This window comes from Leiobunum rupestre, chromosome 7 (genome assembly GCF_980474605.1).
Source record: "Leiobunum rupestre chromosome 7, qqLeiRupe1.1.hap1, whole genome shotgun sequence".
NCBI lineage: Eukaryota > Metazoa > Arthropoda > Arachnida > Opiliones > Sclerosomatidae > Leiobunum > Leiobunum rupestre.
In genome coordinates, this window is record NC_143390.1 from 13,357,481 (window position 1) to 13,371,425 (window position 13,945).

General features: G+C 36.3%; 1 protein-coding gene across 1 annotated transcript in view; it reads left to right on the plus strand.

Annotated features, from left to right (window-relative positions):
- The first annotated feature begins 1,620 nt into the window (after positions 1–1,620).
- LOC149934748 (acid phosphatase type 7-like) overlaps positions 1,621–13,945 on the plus strand; it is a 36,472-nt gene continuing 24,147 nt past the window's right edge. The window contains exons 1-8 of the mRNA XM_090181473.1: positions 1,621–2,013; positions 3,421–4,023; positions 7,711–7,896; positions 9,783–9,808; positions 9,878–10,005; positions 10,070–10,132; positions 10,221–10,338; positions 10,545–10,658. Of these exons, the coding sequence (XP_090037599.1) occupies positions 1,878–2,013; positions 3,421–4,023; positions 7,711–7,896; positions 9,783–9,808; positions 9,878–10,005; positions 10,070–10,132; positions 10,221–10,338; positions 10,545–10,658 (1,374 nt within the window). The 5' untranslated portion in view covers positions 1,621–1,877. The remainder of the gene's footprint in view (positions 2,014–3,420; positions 4,024–7,710; positions 7,897–9,782; positions 9,809–9,877; positions 10,006–10,069; positions 10,133–10,220; positions 10,339–10,544; positions 10,659–13,945) is intronic.

The window sequence follows — 13,945 nt, forward strand, 5'->3', positions numbered from 1 at the left end:
AAAACCAAAATCAAAACAAAAATTAGCCTTAAAGGACAAATCAAGACGAAAATTCGCCTCAATAACAAAAATCAACACGAAAATTAGCCTAAAAAACAAAAATCAAGATGAAAATTAGCCTCAAAAAACAAAAAACCAGACGAATATTAACCTCAAAAAACAAAAAACAAGACGAAAATTAGCCTCAATAACAAAAATCAACACGAAAATTAGTCTCAAAAAAACAAAAATCAAGACTAAAATTAGCCTTAAAGGGACAAGATGAAACTTCGCCATTAAAAACAAAAACAACACGAAATTAGCCTAAAAAAAACAAAAATAAAGATGAAAATTTGCCCCAAAAAACAAAAATCAAGACGAAAATTAGCCTCAATAACAAAAATCAACACGAAAATTAGCCCCAAAAACAAAAATCAAGATAAATTAGCCTCAAAAAACAAAAATAAATTCGAAAACTAACCTCAAAAACCAAAATCAAAACAAAAATTAGCCTTAAAGGACAAATCAAGACGAAAATACGCCTCAATAACAAAAATCAAGACGAAAATTAGCCTCAATAACAAAAATCAATACGAAAATTTGCCCCAAAAACAAAAATCAAGATAAATTAGCCTAAAAAAACAAAAATAAATTCGAAAACTAACCTCAAAAACCAAAATAAAAATAAAAATTCGCCTCAATAACAAAAATCAAGACGAATATTAGCCTCATAAAACAAAAATCAACACGAAAATCATGCTCTGAAATCTTAAAATCAGTTTCTGATTTCTGAAAAAACTGAGAATCAAAATCCCTTTGCACCAAATTTTGCGAGTGTCCAAGTTCCAACCCGTCACACGCGGAAGATGGGAAACTGACGAAAAATAATTTATTATTAACTTATGCTAAATGTCGTAGAGGATTGAATTCCAGTACACGAATGGTATTATAATGAGTATTTCTTTGTCTAATTAAGGTGGTTTTTGTATAAAACGCAACTAATATGTCGACGTGTAGTTTTGGCAACGCACTTTATCCTATGTTGGCAGTGAAGGCAGCTTTCAAAACGGATTTTTAATAATCGTTTTTGGCACGTACGTCAACTCGCCCTTGAAATTTCAATTTTATCTTCTCGTGAAACTTCAAATATCAAATTTTGTTAATTTTTTTTATATTATGCTACCATAAGTATGACACGTATCAATTTTGGTTAATGATAGCAAAAATTATGGTTTAAAAAAATTAAATTATAAGAAAATTTAATGTAACGATTCAATAACTCATCATTATTTTGTCCAAGTATGCGTAAAATTTACTTTTGAAGTTATTTCAATTTTCAATAAGCTTGGATGATCTTTCGTAGAGGTTTGTGGAATTAATTTCTCGGTCCTTAAGTAGAGACGTTACTATTTAAATTTTCCTTGCCAAAAATTGCTATAGTTAAATTTTAAGTACCATGCTTACGATTACTATGTTATTTATGATACTACGAATACCAATATTTTTAAGCATAGTTCATTTCGATTTATTTTCGTGTATTAAATCTAAAGTGGTATCCCTTTATCACAAAGACTCGAAACAGAGCGATTCGACTAGTGCGAACATTTTCCTCAAAAATAAAAAAATGAATAAAATGTTGGAACGTATTCAGTAGCTACAATCATATCCTTTGAAAAACATGAAATATCTTCCCCAGAAGGTTTTCGGCGTGTCTCGAGGCTAAGAATCCTATCTTTCCCTCATTTAAAGTGTTGCCCTAATTTTTTTCGTCCGTTGATCTCACACCGGCTATTTTGAAGATTGAATAACTCTCGAAAAAGGTTCTCGACGAATCCACATTTTTATAATCCGTTCGAAAGAAGTCGGGCTAAGAGTCGCTCTGTCTTCGGCGTAAAAAGATGATTTTATCAATCACGCCAAATTACGTTTACGTCACTACGGTATTCGGTATTATTATGGGTATTAATTTAATCGCGTTTACGCCGTTGGTTACGTCGCAAACTCACGCTTTGCAAGTTCATATCGCTTTGGCAGGTATGGAATATATTATTTTATTATTTATTTAGATTGTTCAATTCGTTTCGAAGAAAGGTTTTCAGTTAATGAAATGAGATAAAATTAATAGAATATAGTAACTACCAAATTGCAACATTTTATTTAATAACTTAATTTTATTTTGTAATATCTTGTTGGTTTTTATTTAAATATTTTTTAATTCTTAGATTATTAGAACTTTATTTTAAAAAGCGTAGAAACTAATATACCATAATAACTACCAAATTTACCACATTTTATAGAATTATTAAAAAAAAATATTTTGTTATGTTTTAAATCTAAGTTTCTTAAATCTTATTTTTAGAAGCAAAGAAATTAATGTACCATAATAACCAAAAAATTTACAACATTTTAATTATTTAAAAAAAACTATTTTGTAATATCTTGTTGGTTTTTATTCAAATATTTTATTATCCTTAGACTCTTAAATCTTATTTTTAAAAGCCAAATTAATATACTATAATAACTACCAAATTGACCACATTTTATGGAATTATTTAAAAAAATTGTAATGTCTTGTTGGTTTTTATTAAAGTTATTTAAATCTTAGTTTCTTAAATCTTATTTTTTGAAGCGAAGAAATTAATATACCATAATAACTAACAAATTTACAACATTTTATTTAATTATTTAAAACAATTAATTTGTAATATCTTGTTGGTTTTTATTCCAATATTTTTAGTCCTAAATTCTTAAATCTTATTTTTAAAAGCGAAATTAATATACTATAATAACTACCAAATTTACCACAGTTTATGGAATTATTTAAAAAAAATATTTTTTAATGTTTGGTTGGTTTTTATTAATTTTTTTTAAATCTTATTTTCATAAATCTTTTTTAAAAGCGAAGAAATTAATATACCATAATAACTAAAAAAATTGTCAAAATTTTATTTAATTGTTTAAAAAATTTATTTTGTAATATCTTGTTAGTTTTTATTCAAATATTTTTATTCTTAGATTCTTAAATCTTATTTTTAAAAGTGAAATTAATATACAATAATATCTACCAAATTGAAAAGATTTTATTGAACTATTTTCATTCAAATATCTTTTTTTAGTCTTAAATTCTTAGACATTATTTTTAAATTATTTGTAATTTGCTTTAATTTGGTAATTAGTGCATTTGTCAACGAAGTTTTCTTTCATTGCAAAGTAATTAATTACTCGCTGTAAAAATCGAGATTACAGTAAATTGATACGCATAGGTTGAAAACCATTTTAGGTTCAATGTAATACCCCTTTGAAAACCAAGGCCATTAGCCTTCGAAAAATCGGAGGTTTAATGATCTTTATCATCGAACTATTTTTTCTTAATTTAAAACCAAATATTTTAGGAAGAATGAGAGAAAATAAAATTTAAATATTTTTTTCTTATTTGAATAGATGAACCAAATTCGATGGCAGTATCGTGGGTGACAATTGAAAATACTCCGGAAACAATCGTGGAGTACGGATTAGTGCCTCCAGATGTCGCCGTCGTCTCTGCCGCCGCCAGAGAAGAAAGATCTTCCTCGGTGAGGCAGAAAAAGGCGCTTGGTTCGAACTCGACTCCGGAAACTCGGATAAAGAGCAAACCGGAAGTGGTTCGGCTAGAAGGGGACCAGTTGGAGCTGGAGGCCGCCGAGACTATCCGAGTGGGCTCTCAAGCCAAAGCCGGACAAGGAATAATGAAATTAAGCCAACAAACGGACCACCAAGGAGCCTGCGTCCCCTGCGCCACTGACCACAAGGCCAAGGTCAAAGAGGACAAAGTGGTGCAGCAAGTGCAGGAGGATGACGACGCCGATATAAAGGACCGGATAGCGAACGAGACCATCCCGAGCGCGAGTACGGCCGGGCCAACAACGACCACGCCGGAAGTTCCGGCTTTGCCCGTTTACAGGAGTGTCGGTCAGAGCTTCCGCATACATCCGGGCGTCACGATTCTGGACCAAAGGTACATCCACCGGGTCAAACTGACCGACTTGGAGCCCAATCAGAAATATTGTGAGTAATCTTCTTGGCGCTTCCTGGAGAGAGTCGTTATGTCTCGTTAGGCGCTTTCAGACTTCGAAATGACCCTCAGCCTCTGTAAATCTTCCTTAGGAGATTCTTCTCTTTTTCACCTCCTTCTCTAAAAGCTTTACGGCGCGATCCCCGGGATGAGTAGCCCCGGGGCTTAGCTAATGGGAAAAACTATCGCTTTATTTGAAAAGTTGTTTCTTTTGGAACCGCGCTAATATTACTTTATTGGAGACACACAAAACTTGATTGCTTTTGCGGTTCGATCGTGATCTTAGATCAACAGACTCCGAAATAAAATTACTGGCAACTCAAAAATGAAATTTGAAAACGAAATTATACAGGGTGTTTCAAAAGGTTGTGCAAAAATTTGAAGGAGTTGTTGCCCTGGGGTGAGTTGAGAAGTATGCCTGGTTTTTTCCCATTTGCCTACGATGAATTAAAAGAGTGCCAGAGCTTCAAAGTGTGGCCTACTAGCGTCTGGAAGTAGGCTGCAACAAGCGCACAACCAAGCAGCAGGGACTTGAAATACTGTCGGGCCCGTAGCCAGAAAAATTTCGTTAAGGGGCAGTAGCTTTTTGTGAGGGGGCCCATCTTTTTCGTTACTTAATTTCGAAAATTAAAAATAGTGGCTCCGTGAAATGTTTTTGGTGTTCAACAAAAAAAAACCCTTTTTTATTAAGAAATAGTTACCTATAAATAACGATCTAAACCTTTGACAAAGACAAGTGGTCCAAAAGGAAAATTTCTACGAATAGAAGTTTAAAAAACTAATAAATATGAAGGGACAGAGAAAATTCTTTGAAGGGGAATGGATTAAATGTGGGAGCAAATACAAATTTCATTTGAGAGGGCATCGCCCCCGAATGCCCCACCCCGTGGCTACGGGACTTAAAATACTGTTTAGGTTGACTTTTTTACGCTGGTTACCTCAATTTGGTTACAAAGTCCTTTTTCACCCATAAGAACCCAACCTTAATGTTCGCGTTTCCCTGCTGCTTGGTTTTGCGCTGGTTGCAGCCTACTTCCATTGGCTAGTAGCAAAAGTAAATAGGGGGAGAAAGTCTATCACTGCCTTCAGATTTTACCTTCCACCATGCTTGACACCCTTTTTGAAGAGCTAGTGATCACGTGATATTTCTAACCAATAAGGATAGCACATTACGCGCGAAGTAGTGCATTTGTGGTATTCCGGTCCGCGCTCAAGATGAAAATTTAGAATTTTATTCCCTGGCAACCATGTCACCGCCTCGCGATTTCAAATAGTCTCTCTGTCAAATGCTGACCATTATTTCCTTCGATAACGGTTGATTTTAATTAATAATTACTATATCAATTGTCAAATAAACAAAAAAAAGCTCGTAGCTATAGCTATTATTTCAGTTAAACTTGCAAATTGTTAGGCCTTAACATCGTAGATTTACCAATTAGTCCCGATCTCTGCTCTTAGATGGCGCCACACTCTCCACGATTTAAGTGAGCGTTATCCTAGTTACGGTTTATTTCTTTTCAAAAGTCGTGTTATTATTTCTAAAATGTCGCATTTTAGTTTCTATCATATATCTACTTTATTTAGGAATTAAATTAACCAAAATATGGAAAGCAAAAGTTTAATATTCACGTATTTTATAGAGAACTATTTTTCATCGTGGCGGAGTACAACCGATACCTTTGTGTCCCTGTAAAGAGGCGAGGGGGAAGTCATTTCCGAATCCCAAAAATTTTACCCCTCAAATAAAACGTCGTGCGGTTGGACCCAAGTGCCAGACTTTCTCCCCCTATTTACTTTTGCTAGTAGGCCACACTTTGAAGCTTTCTTGCGCTCTTTTCACTCATCGTAGGAAAATGTGAAAAAACAGGCATCCTTCTCAACTCACCCCCTACAACTCCTTCAAATTTTTGCATCACCTTTTGCAACACCCAGTATAGAATCAATGTAACGATTGTCGATTCTAAAATAAATAGACGAAGGTTCCCCTTTCTAAAAATGGCATTATTTTTAACCGTTTCTCTTCAAATAATTAGAATAAACATTCCCTAATTAACTTTTACGTACGCGGTATATCCCGAAATAATATTGGATTTCTGCCCGAAGAAACAAGACGGTAATATTTGAAACAGCCGCAGCCCTTGAGATAATTTCGTCTCGAAATTACTGTAGGGAAAAAAACGCAATAAAAGGTTACTAAATTTAGAAAGAAAGGGAAAATTACCCGAGTTGGAAAAGTCGCCGCGAACCCAAAAAAATGAGATGACGGAAAAACGGTGTCCTTGTCATCTTCCCTTTTAGGCTTTTAGTCAATGGAGTAGTTGGTCCTTCGGGCCACATTGGAGATTGTAATTAAGACCTTGGCTCATCGACTTGGGCTGGCCAGAAAGAACAGCGTGGAGGGGGAGGGAGTAAGTTCAATTAAGCGTCGGACGGTCGTTGTCCGAATTACAAAATAAAAGAAAATGTCGCAGCGGCGAGAGAAAAGCGATGATGAGGCAAAGGCTTACTGCGGCCATTAGGAATTCATACGTCGCTACTTTCTTCTCAGCGGGCTGATATTCGATCTTTGGTCCCCACCAATTTTCCCGCAATTGACGGCGGTAGGTCTAATCAGTCAGCGGCCTTATTAATTGCGTGGATAATAAATTCAGTACCTACTTCTGATATTACGTAATAATATTAATAATATAGTTTTCGGGTAAATGCCGACCATTTACTTATAAGTTTCTCTCAAGCAATTTTCTTTTTGAAAATTTTGCTGAATTTTCTCTTTGACAAATTCCCGTGGGTGACCTTTAACAATTTTCCATAGATGCCCATTTGTTTATTTCGTGCCATTTTCCATAGATGCCCATTTGTTCAATTCGTGAAATTTTCCATAGATGACCATTTGTTTATTTCGTGCAATTTTACATAGATGACCTTATTTTGTTTATTTCGTGCAATTTTAAATAGTTGACCTTATTTTGTTTATTTCCTGCAATTTTACTTAGATGACCTTATTTTGTTTATTTCGTGCAATTTTCCATAGATGACCGTTTGTTCAATTCGTGAAATTTTACATAGATGACCATTTGTTTATTTCGTGCAATTTTCCATAGATGACCATTTGTTTATGCCATTGTTACACAAATATTGCTTATAAATTATAAATGATTCTAAAACTATCACATGATTAGGATTTATACAAAAACATAAATATGTTCATAAAGTTAGTTAGATGATAAATTATTTCGTTAACCTCAAAAGAATTCAGATTTAACTTTCCAATGAAATAGGGATCATCAACTTTTAATTTTCCAACTTAAACACCACTAAAGTTTAAATTTTCACGACCATAAAACCTCTAAATTAGCCGAATTTATGCGAAAAAGTATAGTCAGCCTAAAGTCGTTTACTGTAAAAGGAATATAAAATCAAGTATTTCTGTCGGCCCAAAACGATTCTAATACTGTCTGATCCCTCCTGTGGCCTTTGACCTTTTTGGCGCTCGTTAGAGGTAATCCCTAAGTTTATTGGGGTCTTCCATAAAGGGAGGTTAAATAAAGGACATTTTTACACTCGTAAGCCATCTCATGCGCTACATAATTGATTGAACTTCTTATTACTTTACTGATTGAAAGTAACTTAATATTAATAGATTAATATGAATACGATCCGTTTTGTACCGTTCAACGCAGGGTATCGCTGTGGTGGGCCCGATTTTGGCTGGAGTAAGAACTACACTTTCAAAACGATGCCGTCAGGAACGGACTGGTCCCCTCGATTGGCCATTTTCGGCGATTTAGGACTGAAGGACGGCAAAATCTTCGACCACCTCAACGAACAAACCAAACAAGAAAACATTGACCTTATTCTTCATACGGGTAAGTATTACCAAAACTAAATGAACCGAAGTTATCAGACTGCTATACTCCCCATGTTGGAGGCGTTTTCCTTATGAAGTTACATTTTGACCTCGAATTTTAAATTTTGCGCGATCCTTGGCCGAAGAAAAAACTTTTTTTTTGTGTTTAAGGAACCATTTTTTATACATAGAAATAGCTATACCCATAATTCCAAAAAGAAATTTATTGTGTCAAAAGATGGGGAAGGAAATTAGCTTTTATTTTACTCGATTTTCTCATCATTTTCGTAAGGAAAACGACCTCCGATTCTGAGCGCTATTTCGATAACTTCGGTTCATTTACTTCTGATATTACGATAGAAGTATTCAATTTTTATTAGCTTGAAACGTGCACCTTCGCGTGTTCCCACTAATTTTTTAAAATACGTTTTGTGATAACTAAAGCGAAACTTCAAACCCAGTTTAGGTCGGTTTGAATGACAGGTTTGACCGCCGACGATAGTTCTTGGTTCACACGTGTGAAATCGCTTCAGCCCGGTTCGCTTATAGCCAAGGCTTAACGTCATTTCAAATATGACCAGAATTTTGAAAATACTAAAATGTATCCCAAAACAATTAGTTAATTATGTTAACTATACATACAATAATAATATTTGACATAATTTAGAATTTTATTCCCATTATTTTGGAAAATACGAGCAATTTGACTTCCCCGCCTTGTCGTTTCGAAAGCGATTCTAAGCGAACCGACTTGGACGATTTGCTTCCCGAACCAACACGAAGCGATTTCTCACGCTGGTTTTGAAAACTAGTTCTCTAAAACCAAGCGATTTTAGGGGTAAGTGTTAGCCTGGTTTAAATTATGCGGTTCCCAAATTCTTCCCAGGCACGAGTGAGGGGGAAGTCAGTTTTAGGGAAACAATACCTGGGGGATTTGAAGCAACCCTAAAAATAGTCATTCTCCCTAAGTATCAATATAAATCTATAATATTGTTCCATAATTTTGTCACTTTGGATAATTTTTACTGAGAGCTAGTAACGGAATGACGTCATCACAAGAAGAAAATCTCCCCCTAGCGAGGCGCTGTCAAAGGCTACGTGTGACGCTTTATCAAGCGGACGCAAAATGGCGACGAAGCCCATAATACAGTCTGTCTTGTGACTAGCTCTCAGTAAAACTTTTGCATGTGAAGAATAGGAAGTGTCACACTTATGTAACAATATTATATACTTATGGTATTAATAAATAAATTTAGAGCAGTGATTCGGTGTAACTTTTCGTTGAAAATTATATCGTAAGAGACGTTATTTACTTCTGCTATTACGCGATACAGTGGCGTAGCTAGCGTGGGTGACACCCTGGGCGGATATCATGGTGTGCTACTAACTAGTCTCTAGTATTATTGATTTTACGGTCGGGGTGGCTAAAGTGGTTAGCACTTTCGCCTCGCAGCAAGTGGAGCCGGGATTCGAACCCAGCTTGCGGCACTGGGTGAAAACTCGGAACAACTCCTTCCACGTTGAGTTTGCAAGCTCTCTCCCCACTGGTTTAAGGGGTTTTCCCCTAATCTCTTCGGTTTCCCCTTCCATAAAAACTTGTCGAGGTTAACGGTAATAGTGAGTGTAGGGAGCTGTTGGCTCGCGTGGCATGAAGGGCTTGCCGCCACCCTCCTACGCACTGTAACCCGGTCACCTGAATTAATGGCTTTATAAGTCGGTAGATGACTTAGGCCTAAGGTGGTGCCTTCGGTATTAGCCTAGCTGATTTGATTATTTGATTATTGATTATTAATCACGTCCAAACGGGTGGCCACCACCACCCCCCTAGCTAGGCGACTGACGCGATATGCTTCAGCCAATCAAACGTCTGTATCATTCTGATGGCGTTAAATTGTACAATTTCAGGTGATATTGGATACGACATGCACCTCGTAAGAGTTAAATCAAATTGATTAAAATTAAATTCAAACCCAAAGCCTAATTTGCGCTCCCTCCCACAGCCGGATGTGAGAAGTGCCTCGACGGTCCTTTCCGGGCTTTACGTCGGCGACAGCTTCGTCCAAGAAATGGAACCAGTGGCGTCCAAGATCCCGTACATGGTGACTCCGGGGAATCACGAATCCTTCGGGTAAAAACACGCGTACCATTTGACAACGTACCATCGAATCTAAACGTTGGTATCATATTTACAGCAACTTTAGCAACTACAAAAGCCGTTTTTGGATGCCGGGTGACCACGAGAATATGATGTACACGTAAGTGAACGGTCATCGACCAAAGAGAAATCATCGAAAGGAATTGAACCGTAATTATCTTTTTTCTTCTCCCATTCGGCGCCATTAGATACACAGCGGGACCAATGAGGATCATTTCGCTCTCAACCGAGGCCTATTACATCTTGGAATACGGCGGAGTGCAATCTCTTTTGTGGCAGTACGCTTGGCTGGAAGATGTTTTGAAGGTCGTAAAAGCTCCCCACCCGCTAAGATTAGGGCTAGTTTTCACTAATCCAAAAACGCCACGACGGTTAGCTTCGACGCAAAAAATTCCCGTTGGGCCTAATACAATATTTTTGCGTCCGCCGTCGCTGTCGTCCCGTTTCTCTCCTAGTGAAAATCAGCCTTTATAGTCGTTACGCTGGACTTTAGTTTCTTATTCTTTTCTTAGAAAGCTAATCTGGCGGAGAACAGGCGGCGACATCCTTGGATCTTGGTGGCGGGTCACCGGCCCATGTACTGCTCCAACGCCAACTTTCGAGGCTGCGCCAGAGGCATCTCCAGGGTATTTATCTAATAATAATAATAATAATTAGCTAGGCTAATACCATAAGACCTTGGACGAATAATTACTTGACCCGAAACCAAATGGCGCGCTTGGTGCTTTTACGGCAGCGCTGCTTGTAGCGCCGTTGTGTCAAATATTGGAAAGATTTCTATCCAAATACTAAACACGTGACCAATATTAATTAGCGGACGACGTTAGGCCTAGCGTTCTTAGCTCGTCACTGTCGTCAAAGCTTACACCTTTATTTCAATTTTGACTAGGCATTTTTAAATTTATAATCACACAAATTATATATTCAAAAATATTAAAGCGAACTTCTTATTTAAATTAAATACATCATTACCCTTTCATTTTTATTCCAATACAATTATTACTGAATAATCTAAATCCTATTAAAACTCCAAAAGCCTCACTTCTATTAAAAACAGCGGAGCAGACGACGGAATGCGGGTCATCTGACATTTTTACGCACGTGTTTTGTATTTGGACAGAAATATTTCGCGATTATCTCGGTAGCAGCGCTGACGGGCAATGCAAATTGTGGAACCGGGGATTTTGCTTAGGTTTCGAGTCCAGTAATTATTCGTTCAAGATAAGACTATCAAGACCCCCTAAGTTTATAGAATTTTGACTGTTTCTACCGGGGTTGGGAGAGCTATGCCTACGTTCGTTACCGACTGAAATATTTGGTTGAAGAAATGCCAAGTTTCTAAGTTTATAATAATACTTTATTCACAATACCCTTTATAATGTGGGTCCTAAGATTGTTCGTTTTGTTGTGAGCCCGATTCCGGTCCGTTCGATCTGAACGTTTTTTGGTATTTGATGCCGGATTTTGGATAAAAATTAACCACTTATTTTATTTTTATCCATAACGTACAATTATCCGAAAATATAAATTATTTTTTATCCATAAATATCGAAGTTCATACTCCCTTTAAGATTAATACACGAGAATTAAGTCGTAACATTACCGGAAGTTAATAGACCTAGTTTCTATTCCTCGTGTATATTTTCTATGGCTAAGCTCGTTGTATTTGAATAATACATTCGCCCCAAAAGTCGGTAGACTGGAGATCAGTTCGGATGGTATAGATCGATAGTTTCGATACACATATGAGAGAGGGTAAGATCCTTTCGCGGCTGTACGGTCATTAAAGATTTAATTTTGAAACACGCGAAATCTTACTAGATGGCGCCACAAGTCTGAAAAGTATAATTTTTAAATTATTTAAAAAAGAACAATTATTTATATTTATATGTAAGACCTCACTTAAAATAGTTTTAGAAATTGGCTTTTCTTCTACGAAATGTGTAATATTTTATGCATTTTTCCACAATGCGTTTAAATTAAGTTGATTAAATTCAATTAAATCACGATTAAGTTGATTAAATCACGATTAAGTTGATTAAATCACGATTAAGTTGATTAAATCTGTTTAAATTGATTAAATCTGTTTAAAATGATTAAATTAGGGTTGTTAATTTTCCGGAAAAATAAAATGCGGAAAAATTTCCAGAAAATTTCCGGAAAATTTTCCGGAAAATTTTCCGCAAATCGGAAAAATAAAAAATTTAAACATATATTACTTTTCAAGGGTTTTTAATGTTTTAAACTTTTTATCGATTTAAAATGACTAATATCAGTAAACATACTACAAAACATTAATAGTGTTACATTTCAACCAGTTTAAACTAGTCTATAGGTTTAGTTTTACTTTTAGATTAGAAAAAATGAGGTGAAAATGCCGCTTTATTTAAATTTGCAAACAATATATTAGACAAATCATGGAATGAAAACGTTTTTAATATTTTTCGGAAAAATACGGAAAAGGCCTCGGTAATTTTACGTAGTATGTTACTTATGATAATACTACATAATAGCAGACGACAAGATAATCTACCTGTGGTCAGGTCATAACAGAAGCGAAATAGCGAGTTAGATATTTCCACCCTAATCGGGTTCATTTTAATCTTCTCTGACGTGGAAGGTAACGCGAGGTAGGTGGGTTGGAAAAGGCCAGTCCTTTGGCGTGTCAGTATATCGAATTTATTTTCTACTCTCAGGAGGGTCTAATTCAATTTTCATCAGCCTGTTCAGCGAAACCAAATTAGCCGGCATTTCAAGGTTATAGCTCCTAAGAAAATCTTATTACCGGAGATATTTTAGGATTGAGTTTGGATATTACGCCTTCAATGTCTATTTTAGGACCAGATTAAACCCAGTCCAACGGATATAATTCTCCAAAAGTGTCCAAGGAAACGCTATACATATATAAAGCCATAAGTAACGTAATAGTCAAATGTAATTATCAACTGCGCGTAACCCTTATGGTATTTTGTACAAGGGGGTTGTGGTTATCTTAAAATAATAATCAGCTAGGCTAATAACCAAGGCACAACCTTAGGCCCAAGTCATCAAGCGACTTATAATGCCTTTAAACAGGTGGCCGGGTTACAACGCGTAGGAGGATGGTGGCAAGCCCTTCAAGCCACGCGAGCCAACAGCTCCCTGCACTCCCTTAGCTATTACCGTTAACCTCATCAAGTTTTAATGGAAAGTGGACATAGAAGAACTAGGGAGAAAACCCCTTTAACCAGTGGGAAGACAACTTGCAAACTCAACGCCGAAGGAGTGGTTCTAAGTTTTCACCCAGTGCTACTAGCTTGGATCGAATCCGGCTCCTCTAGCTGCGAGGCGAAAGCGCTAACCACTCCGCCACCCCAAATTAACTCCGCCAACCCACAGTATAATATAATACCAGAAAATTATATATGTAGTATCATAAGTCTATAATATTGTTCCATAAAATTGTCACTTTGGGGAATATTTTACTGAGAGCTAGTAACGGCCGGAGTGACGTCATCGCAAAAAGAAAATCTCCCCCTAGCGAGGCGCTGTCAAAGGCTACGTGTGACGCGTTAACAAGCGGACGCAAAACGGCGACGAAGCCCGTAATGCAGTCTGTCTTGTGAATATCTCTCAGTAAAACTTTTGCATGTGAAGAATATGAAGTGTCACACTTATGTAACAATATTATACACTTATGGTAGTATACACTTGGATAGTCTAATGAAGACTATGGTGGCCTTCGTATATCGGCTCCCAGTCGTCACTAAGCCTTGTCTAGAATAAAAGTTCACTTACTTTCTCTTTTATTAACCATCTAAATACGGGATTTTACGCGGAACTAGATCAGTTTCGTTAAGAACATGACAAATTCTCCAAGATCTTCAGTGTGGGAAAATGAAAATTTGTTACTTTACAGCGTACATCAGTGAAA